Consider the following 11,526-nt stretch of genomic DNA (forward strand, 5'->3'; position numbering starts at 1 on the left):
TGTTGGCTATTAATACAAACTGGGTCACAAATATGAAATACTTTTTCGTTAAAACGTAACGTTAATGTTATTAATCAAATTTGTGAAAATCGCTTCAAAATATAGAGGGTATGCATTAACGTCACTTTCCCGCCAGAACACTGGACTGAGTGGCAAAAGAACCTGCTGCATGACTGGATTTAATAGGGGAAACTGCGAAAATGCGAGTAAAACAAACAATTACAATAAAGGTTGGGCTAGAAAATGTTCCTTATGACAAATCAAAGAAACCTAATCCATGGATACTGAGCCAGGAATTGTGTTTCCTGACATTTACATGTGCCTGATTTCGACGCCGGGGAAATACATAAAGCAAATCGGCCTGCGAACGCTTTATATAACTACAATCAGGGCTTGACATGAACTTTTTTGCTCACCAGCCACTGTGGCTCGTGGTTTTCCAAAGTTACTAGCCATTTAGCATTTTCACTGCCACAATTTTGCTGTTGGGAAAATAAATTTTATATGATTAAAGTTGACTTTGGCATGCTAAAATTACTTACTCATTTTACTTGATTAGCTAGATTTAAAACCCTTTCAAACTTTCAAATGCAGATTAACCACCTAAATCAAGACTAGGTCTACATGGTATATCAGCTGGTATGTACGGGCGGGCAAGGGGTGGGTAATATGACCATAATATGATAAATATTATAATTGTATAAGTTATTTTTGTTAGGCTATATAAAAAGAACAAAGAAGCAAATTAGCAAATTACAAATACAATAGTATATTAAATCGCCTAAACTCTTTTTTTCAGATACAGTAGGTTTATTTAACATTTATTTAACATCTTTTGTTGTTTGATTAACATTAATGACAGACAGATATTTAATTGGGCTGCTGAATGCATGTACGTAATACTGACCCAGTTTTTACCCACCTGTTATACTTAAGCCATAACCGACTGTACAGACAGTATAGGTAACTTAGGTTTAAATTTGAGTTAATCACCATATCAATGTTATATATCGTCATATCACCCAGCCCTAAAACTTGTATAGTTTTTGTCAGTGTTTATTTAAAAACACCCAATTATGCAGAATATAAGATGGCAAATATTTAATTGATGAGTTGTCAATACAATATATAACAATAAAATATAGCATACATGGTACGATTTTACCTCAAAATCCAACATTTTGACACAAAATGATAACTGAAAATCCAAATTTCTCTGCCTGGAGTCCAGTTGTTTCTGTGAATTGCAGTGATCCATTTGCTTCTTTTTTTCTATAGCTTTCGGCGATCTGTAAAAATATACCTCAGATTTTGTGTCAAAGCTATTTGTATAGTCAATCGCAAAGCTCTTTCCCGTTTTAGATGTGTTTTTGTGTGTTTTTCGCTGCATTCACGCTGAAACCCGTCTTTTTGCCACGCAGTGGGCGCGACCGTAGTCGTAACGGTCGACGGTGACGTCACGCGCATACCCTCAAGCGTGCGGAAAAATAACGATCGCTACTTGCGAATATTTACATTTATTTCTATAATTATCAGCCTATACCTTCTGTCTGTGTTTTTATTTATTAATGTAACGTTAGTTCTGAATGTACTTTAACTTTGTTCTGTCAGTTCACTTAAAATTAATACAAATAACGGTTGCTGCGCAGCGATTCAGTGAACGTTTTTATCGTGGATTTTACAAAATATCAATAATATTGAATATTATACTCACTTATTTTACTTCATGTGTTATATACATCGTTTATAGAGCCATATACAGATAAATAATTCCTGTACTGTGACAGGACATAAAGCGCTGCTCCACTCAAGAGTGTTTAGGCAAATCTGACCGTTGCTTTGAATTTGGCTCCCCCGCAGCGCGCATGCGCAATCTGCGGCACGCTGTGCTTCTCTAGAGCAGCTGTTTGGGGTTTGAAATTCCAACATGGCAGAGGCAGTGGTCAGTCTTCCCCACACTAACTTGGAATGGTTTCAAGTCGCTTAACCCGCAGAAGCATTCATCAGCGAGCCCGTCGGATCGATGCCGCTCTAACCCGAGAGGTTATCCTGTCATACTAACAGGTAAGAGTTAACCCGGCTATTTCCACCGAAATTAGGAATTGAACTGGACTACAGGAGAGGAGCGCCTGCCTTTATCGCAACGCATGTCCAGTCCATGCATCACCAGGCTGAAATGAAGCGCTCGCGCTGTCCGTGTCTAAATGCACGGACTGTGTTTTGATGCGAGATGCGATCGCGCGTGCAACGGGATGTTAACGCTCAGGCGGGTGAAGTTGATCGGTGATAGTTGAATATGATTAATTATGTCAGTATTAGATTTTGCATTGGAAAGTGAGAGTGGGTGGGGTTGAAATTCTTAAAAGTAACTTTCTGGTGCACAAGAGCCGCATTATACACAATTATCATCTGAAAAAGTTTTTTTTTGGCGTGTGCATTTTTTAATACTTTACTTTTTTTTGGGAGGAAAGTAAATGTTTTTAAAGTGAAAAGACATGCAATGCATGTCTCCATTTAGAGAATATCTTTTCTTTTAAACCCGGGGAGGTTTTACCTCAGCCTGGGAGCAAAACTGACATGAGCTCGCTGTCGTGGTCATGTGTTTTTCCCCCTTCCTATCGCTCCCTCTCTCTCCTCCTCTCTCTCCTCCTCTCACATGTTGTCCAAGAGCTTTTGTTGGTTTTGCCTTCTTAATTATATGCATGTAGGTTAAATGAATACCTGACGAAAAGGCCCCTGGTTTTCACAGTGTAATTCGATAGCTGAGAGGAAAAAGTGGCTGTAAGCAACCTTTGGAATTCACATTTTCCTTTCTCCTGTTTTCGCCTTTGAGAAGATGATCACTAGCTCCAGTGTACATGGTACGTTGATTTTATTGTTTATATTTTGGCATACACTAATGCATTTGTACGTGCACGGTGTGGTTTGTTATAGTCATGAGATGCGACTTTAAACAGCAGCTATATTCACGTAACCTGTTAGATTGCATGCATTATTCTATAATTTCACATGCATAAAGCACTCCTAATGTACATATCTTGATCTTACTGAAGCGTGTTTGTATAAAAGTTGTGTCATTTGCATAGATTGATACGGTAATTATAAGAGTCGCGTGCGGTGTGTTTACTTCAGTCTGTCAGAAGTGAGTTGACACAATGTCAACTTACTGTCAAGATAATGACTAGCGACTTGAACTTCGCTATTTTTGTATTTAAGCGCGAGGTCTTTAAATATTTGTTATCTTTTATGTCTTTAAAGAAAACTTTACATTTAGTATTTACTATAATATTTGAATATAGCCCTTTTTACGAGCAAAATTAGTATTTGCAGATAACACATTGTTTTTTTTTTATCTAGGCTCTAGTAGTTTTATCTCGAATTTGTATCTAAACCTAATTATGATTTAGATTTGACTGTTTATGTAGTTGTAGTTTGTATTTGCTTAATTGTAATTTACAGAAAACTTATTCAGTCTGATATGCATTCACATTATTCATCATCTCTTTTTGCAGTCTTTCTCAAATATCTTAAAAATGTCATTGATATAGATTAACATCTGCAAAGGCTTGCTTTATTTTAGCAATTTGCATTATTTGATATCTCAAAACACAATATTTAAAGAGTCAGATTATGCTTCCTGTACATATTCACTTTTTAGTATATCAAGCACTAAGCGGGCATAGAGAAGTTACCTGAAGGAATTACTGTATATGTGGCCGCATACATTTTTCAGCCTTAATATGGGACTTCATCCATCAATGAGGTTGTATATTACTACATTTTATGTAGTTCTTGAATGCATATTTGCATGAATTTTTGATGTGTGCCCTGCATTATTCTATGCATGTCCTTTCTTCGTTGTACTTGTGGATATTCCTTTCCTTCTTTAGCACTGACTCTTAGTTCTGTGGATGTTGTCAGACTCGAAACTTGAGGTCAGGAATTGATTTGTTGAAGGTTACGCCACTGACTGTCATTGCAAACTTGTAGTGTTTGTATTTTTAAGGCAACTGCATGCCGATTTGTTTTACATTTTCATATTCAAACATTTGGTTTTCACTCTCAACCAACTAACTAAGCAACACAAACAACAACTCTCCATTTTACATTTATAATGTTAGTTATTTTCTGAATACCTCTTGCATTTGCATTTTGTTATTTAAAAAATTGCCTGGCTAAGACTGAAGTGTGTTTTCCAAGCCTCTTCAACTCTATCAATAGAAAAATGCACTACATGATGAGTGATTTCATTACCGTAGAGTGTTTTTTGTGATGTGTTTTAATCAAAGTGGACATTGAGCATGTGTTTTTTCTTTCCTGTAGGGAGGTCTAATAAGCCATTAGATGTGTAATGCACTACAGTTAGCAGAGGTATATTAACACAACAGGCATCGGTGACCTAATTTAGCTTTGCAGATATGAGTTTGAGGTGTAAATGTTATTAATAAGTATACTTTAAGCTTTTAATATGATACTATTTTGACTAAGTGATGTGCTAGGTTGGTGCTCGGAGTGATTCCTTGTGGGCGCAGCGAGCGGCTGACGTGTGAAAGCGCTGTTATCGTTAACTCGGTCCCGATTTAACCCCAGGCTGGGCTTTATGAGCATGTTAAACGACACGACAGCTTCACACACTCCTGATTGCACGGCACGTCAGTTTGCGGGAGCCTTGTGTGTGTGTGTGTATGTGTAGCTGTGTGTGTGAGTCCGCAGGGTTGACATGAAACCTCATGTTGAGTTTTGTGGTGTGCGTGATGACAGATGCTGACCCCTCCCCTTTTCAGCACCCTCTTTGCTTGATGTATCTGGTGTTGACATTCTAGCACAGGGCTACAGGCAGCTCGCTATACACACAGACCTATGGAAGACGTTCAGCCCGCGCGGCTGATGCGGCAATTAGCAGATGCGTGCAAACAATTAGATTGCCGCTTGCGTTTGGGCAATATTTTGACTAGTGATAGTGTTGGCTGCAATGTTCATTAGTTTGTATTCTTATGACGTTTCAATGTACTGCTTTTTGTATTTAGCTGCCTGTATCATGCAGTTAATTGTCTTTAGCACGTTCTTTTTGTCAAATTCTCGCGCAAATCTGTTACAGGGTCAGGCAGTGTAAACGCATTTAGAATTGGACCGCTTTTCTATTAGAAAATAAGTATACTGTGCAGTTTCAACAGTGTCATGCAGTGAAAAGCATGATGCACGTTTTTTTCACGATTTTTCTGTAATTATTTCATATGCATTTTTAAATAATCTCTTTATTTGAGAGTTTTTGTCAACATATATAGTTGTAGTGTTGGCTGTAATGTTCATTAGTTTGTATTCTTATGAAGTTTGAATGTACTGTCATTTGTTTTTAGCTGCCTGTATCATGGCTCAAACACATTATTTTTGGAATATTATTTCACAAATCTTTTACATACAGTGTAAAAATATTTAGATATCGACAGCTTTACTATTTGAAAAAAGTATGCAGAAAAGAATGCACTTTTTTTTTCTAATTTTTCTGTAATAATTTTACATGCATTTTTTAGTAATCTCATTATTTGAAAGTTTTCTATTAGTCAAAACATGTTTTGAAGCATTTTATAGAAATATATGCATCTAAAAACATAAAGGCCTATTTTAATAGTATATATTAATACACATTCATTTGGAACAAGTCTTGTTTATTGGTCTGATGTATTAATATTGGCGACAGTGAGACAGCAGCATTGTTCATCAAGGAAACGGTTGAATTGTGACATCTTACATGACCAGTCATATCAGGTGTAAATATAATATTTTTCAATATGCAGATTTCAATTTCCTTCTATATTCAGCTGGTTTACAAATCGCTCTTTTACATTCATGGGTGGCCATTAACGTTTGGAGGGTTTGTGTGAAATGCACTGTAGTTTTTAAATAGACTATCATCATTCACTGTAAAAATTACTCGACAAATAACCTAAAATATTTAGGCTAATCTGGATTTAATCAGGTCAGGTCAATTACCTTAAATTATTTAATAAGTCTAAATCAAGCTCAACTGATTACATTTAAAAAAAAACAAAACAACATGAGTAAGTTGCATGTATTCATTTTTTACAGTGTATGAAAGAGTCATCGTATTGATCTGTGTTTTGGCATGGAGAGCTTTTTGAAGCAAATGCATCAGGCTGGGATTGTGAGCTATTACTCATCATGGCACGATGTGGGTTATAGTTTTGTGGTGTTTTGTTTGTACTTTTTTTTTTTTTTTCTTTTTTTTTTTTTTTTTTTTATACAGTAGATTGCAACCTTATTAATTGTTTAGTAACAAAGCTCACCACAGAATGTTCATAAAAGGATCCTAGGATGAATAGTACAAGAAAGTTGTATTTTGTATCTGCATTTGAATCTTTAGCAAGGTATGGTATGAGTATTTGAAATCCCAATAACTGTATATATCACAATATATAGTTTTTTTTTTTTGCTAGAAATTCAAAATAAAAAAACAATGGTGATGCCTATTTTTTTGGCTAATCTATTGATTGAAAATTTACAAATTAAACTTTTTATTTGGAATTTTATGGACGTCAACTAAAAGATCAAATTAACAATAAATCTGGCATTAGTTCAAAAACAGCTTGAGTTAAAGACGAAAAATAAATATTGCAGACTTTAAATTCTAATTGGACAAGCCACATTCTAGGTGCATGCTGTGTATTTTCGCATTGTAATGTGAACTACATGTAAATAACGTAAAACGGTCTATGTATATGTGTGTGTGTGTGTGTGTGTGTGTGTGTATATATATATATATATATATATATATATATATTATTATATATACACACACACACATATACACATATACATAGACCGTTTTACGTTAAAATGGAGGTTAAAATGCATAGTACAATTTGTCCTAAACATGAGACATGCTTAATATTAAAGGCTTTAAAATAACTCGTAAGATATAGTTAACACATAGTTTAAAGTGGCTTACCCCGTCAGATGCTCTGACAGATAGCCTACTTTAATGCTAATGCGTTTATTGGGTTTCCCTTAGTGCGTAACTTGCATTTCACAAGTATATTCATCTGTAAATGTTATAGAGTCTTGCAAATATTTCCATTTTGCTGTCAGGAATGGACGAGCCTTATGTAAATGAGTTAATTCCCGCTAAACTTCACATTTCAGTGAACTAGTGTTTCCGTGCGCATGCGCGTCAAACAGATGGCGCGCAATAGAATAAGAGCGCCAAACATATACATTATGCTGAAATATTTGTTGTTGAACAATAAATGTGCCACATGTAGACTTTTAAACTTACACATAAGAGTATTTTTGTGATCGCAGTAACTGTAAAGTGACTATTTTAATGGGAAATGAAAATAGCCTGGCTATAATTAGTCTGCGCTTTTTATTTATTTCCATTTTTAGTTTAGTGAATTTTTATTTTTAATTTTAGATTGTAATGTTAGTTTTAGAATGTAAAGTGATTTGACCCTTTTTTGCACATATATAGCATAGACTATGGTTACATTCACTATTCTCTTGCTTTCATTGCTTTTAATATGAACATTGTTTTTTTTTTCTAATTCCTAATAGAAAAATGTAGCACATACCGATACCGTATATCAGCATTCAGCCTAAAAATACAGAGGTATGATTTTTTTTTTTTTTTTTGGCCATATCGCCCAGCCCTAGGTCCACAGTGTAGCATGCATCATGCTGTAGGTATACCGGTATTTGAGATTCAGTAGCCCAGCGTTGGCAGAAGACGACGGCATCGGTGCGTTCGACGTGTAAGTGGCCCGGGCCTCCTGGGATTGTTTGTATAAATGAGAATGACAGGTTTTATCTCAATCTAATGGTGACAATTAAAGGGAACCTTCAGACTAACTCGGCTCGCTGGCGGATGAGCACCTTGGGGGATCTCGGGGGCCGTTTCAAATTGATGAAACACTCATCCGTACAGACGGATACATTTGTCAGTCTGTGTAACAAATCTTATTCTGTACCCCCTGTCTCCGTTTCAGACAAAAGCCCGGCTCAAATGAAATCAGTAGCGGCTTGTCATCTTTAAGCAAATATGTTAAGCGTCGTCTCATCCCAACGCCGAGGAAGGACCCCAAGGGAGACGGACGCGTGCAAACGCAACAAATTTCATTTCCACGCAGGGATCGCTCTCTCTCGTGGCAGCTGGCTGTGTTATCTTCGTATGATTCGGTGTGCGCTGACAATTCTTTCACTGATCTAAGTTAGAGTGCATTTGGAAGTGGTTGCAGCTGTCTGTTGCTATACTGAGAGATGTGTTTGCTCTACTGCAAAGATGAAGGACCACGAATCCTTGACATCCCCCTCCCGCTCCTCTCCACCAGCTCATTTAGACACTTTCTGTCTGTCGGCCTCTCTCTGCCTCCCTTGCTGTGACTGACAGCATACGGGATGTATGTTTTTTAAAATGCACATATGTCTGTTATCCGTGCTCTAGGCCTGATTTCTGCTTTGCTTACTCCGCTCCGAAATCGTCCCCTAGAGTCGTGGAAGAAGAAAGTATTCGTGCTCTAGGCTGTCGTCTTTTCCTTACTTAAACGCATTACATTTTCCTTTTCGTTTGCTTAAGTCAATGTTACTGGAATTTCATTATTAAGCGCTTGTTGTACTTCATGGATCCGTAATGATTGTATCGACCGTGGCATTAGGATGCTCTCTATTGTGCACGGCAGTGTGAAGCAAAAATTTTCCAGTAAATGTTCCCGCCATTGAGATATTGGACAAAAAAGGCTGTCTGATGATGTAAAAGATGTAGCGGTTCATCGAAAACCTGAATAGAGGTGAAGTGCCCTCATCACTCACGAGTTTATCGGGCTCTCCATGGGGCGAATCAACAAATGAGGACTTAAACGCGCCACACGTATTGATTTGTAGAATACTTGATTCATTTAGCTCGCTGTGGCTTATTTTTAGTCGATAATCTTGTGTAAGAAAAGACACTGAAAGGTGTTTGTCTCAGTGTCTTTTCTCTTTCATCAGGGTCACACTAGCTGGCTCCATGTAAATGTGCTGTTTTTAACATTTGTCAGGACGGTTTGATCTGTACTTAGCTGGCGATGTGATCTGATCAAGGGAGCGCCGCCGCGTAACCGTGATTGACAGTCAGCAGCGAGGACGCCACTGGACTCCCGTTCGTTATGATACGTCGGCAGGCAACGCGCACACACACATGCACGGCATAACAATAACAATCAAAACAAAGCAAAGTCGCGTTCTGTTGGCTCTGTTTTATAAGGTTTAACTCTTTGAGGATGGATGTTAACGCAGAACATTATAGCATATCGTTGCTTTTGTTGATGGCGGCAGATGGTTTGATTGTATGAGTCATTTCTCTGTTTGTTCAGTTCAGGTTAGACTGTTATATAGCTAAAAATATCTGAAAACATTTTATGACCCTTTTGTTGATATTTTATCATTTAATATTTATGTATATTCTCTCTAAAAAGACTTATAAGTGTAATATTTAATATTATTATTTTTACTTCATTTCAGACAGTTATTGTAGTTGTAGATTCAATGTCATGTTTAATGTCAGAAGTTAAATACAGTGAAGATTAGTTCATATTTTCTACTGAATGAACACTAGGAAGGATGATGGTTAGTTACTTAAGTTTACATGCACCAATATAAATTTACATAATTGTAAAACAGAAGTTTAATTGCATGTGTTCTTGTTTAAATATTTTAATGCATGAAAAACACTTCTATGAACATTTTTAGTAACATCTCAAATGAACTGTTGAATCAGAGTATTGAATTGATTCACTGAAGCGGACAGTTTAAACTGATTCACTGAAATGAAATAAAGATCTAGCTATAATAATCAAGGTTTTCCACACAGTTTTTCACTGCCATTTCCCTTGCATATATTTTTACTAAAACATTGTAATGAGTGAAAAACACTTTTTTAGCTTTGTTGCAAATTAATTGTTTTGAATTGATTCATTGAAACGGACAGTTTAAACTGATTCACTGAAATGATTTAAAATGTTAATTGAAGATCTAGAAGATCTATCACAGCATTTTACTTGTTACTAAAACATTTTAATGAGTGAAACACTTCTGTGAACATTTTTAAGCAGTTTGATTTGCGAATTAATTGTTGAATCAAAGTTTGAATCAGTTTGAACTGATTCACTGAAATGAATCAAACTTGCCAGCTCTAATGTGGTTTAAATCAGAGACAAACAATCCATTATACCGCTCAGCCATATTTCAGGTAAATGTAAACCGTGCAAACGTGCTTGTCTATATTTAGTTTGTCTGTTTATTCTTATAGACTTACTAATCCACTACAGGGCCGAGGGAAAAAAAACAAATGCTCTCATTCAAGAGACGAGAAAGTTAATGCGGTGCCTGCGTTTCAAAGAAACAATGTGAATTATTAGAACGGAACATAAGCGGCGCTTTGGTCCTTTCTTTTTTCTGCCATTTCAAACAATGAGTCGGAGCTTTTGTTTTCACTGTCCCTGGTCACTAAAGCTGTCTGGCTGCATAAAGCGAAGTGGCAGCGCACTGCCTGCTGGGGATTGGTTGCGAACACTCAATCCCCTGGTGGGAAAAACCAGTTTTAGCAGCAGAACTGTTAATCTAGGCAGCGCACAGATTCTCCTGCGTTCCCACATTTGCTTGAGTAATTATCATACCCCCAGTGGCAAGGAGAGAGACATCGCCTTAAATCACTGATGTCTTCATTACTCTGTTTACATTTTAATTAGACATACTAAACTTTTTGATTTTTAATGGGCTTTGCAGAACAAGACACGTTCTCTTCTTTAGTTGAAGGGAAATGGAGGAGACGTGCTGAGAGCGAACCTTGCACCTCACCATGAAAGACAATCTGCACTTTTCTGAATATTTAACGCGTGACAATAATTATTTGTGCTCTGACCTTTGATGCAAACTACTCTGATAAAAATGATTCTGTGGTGAAGTAAATGCAATGGAAAAAACAAATGTAATTCTACATGGAAAAAGTTAGCATTGAAGTAAATTGTAGAAATGTAGCAATTAAAGTGTAAATATCTACAATATAAAATTAAGTAAAACCTACTCAACTTTTCTGATACGGGTGTTCCCATCATGCACTGGGGCATGGATAATTAAAAAGGGTGTTTTTTTTGCTGTTTTACAGCTGTATTACATTTGTTTTTTTACACTGTTTTATCATTGCTTTTGTTGTTAGGTTTAGTAACTTGTGATTTTGAGACATCTGGAGTTCATTTTCTACTCAAAATGACACATTAACACTCAAAAACGACCTGTCGAATGTTACCATCATTGTGTGTTTTGTATCAAGTATTGAAGTCTCTGCGTTCAGTTGAGTGCTGCATTACTTCTATTATGTAGATATGGTGTCTACACGATATCTATTGTATTATTTACTTACATGTAAGCATACACGTTATATTATTTGAGTAAAAAGTTAATTTTGTTAAATTTACTTAACTTTAAGTTGGTTTTACTTAATTCTATATGTGAAATTAAATATAATTAAGTAATATT

At 36.3% G+C, this 11,526-nt stretch overlaps 1 protein-coding gene across 2 annotated transcripts in view; it reads left to right on the forward strand.

The window, feature by feature from the left end:
• Positions 1-1,904: 1,904 nt before the first annotated feature.
• The window catches only part of fign (fidgetin), a 65,768-nt gene continuing 56,146 nt past the window's right edge, over positions 1,905-11,526 (forward strand). Inside the window, exons 1-2 of one of the 2 annotated variants that reach the window (XM_048194676.1) lie at positions 1,905-2,064; positions 2,750-2,861. In XM_048194676.1, coding sequence (XP_048050633.1) covers positions 2,837-2,861 — 25 coding nt within the window. In that variant the 5' untranslated portion in view covers positions 1,905-2,064; positions 2,750-2,836. The remainder of the gene's footprint in view (positions 2,065-2,749; positions 2,862-11,526) is intronic. The other variant, XM_048194677.1, reaches the window with a different exon arrangement.

This window comes from Megalobrama amblycephala, linkage group LG6, assembly GCF_018812025.1.
Source record: "Megalobrama amblycephala isolate DHTTF-2021 linkage group LG6, ASM1881202v1, whole genome shotgun sequence".
In the NCBI taxonomy this organism is placed as follows: domain Eukaryota; kingdom Metazoa; phylum Chordata; class Actinopteri; order Cypriniformes; family Xenocyprididae; genus Megalobrama; species Megalobrama amblycephala.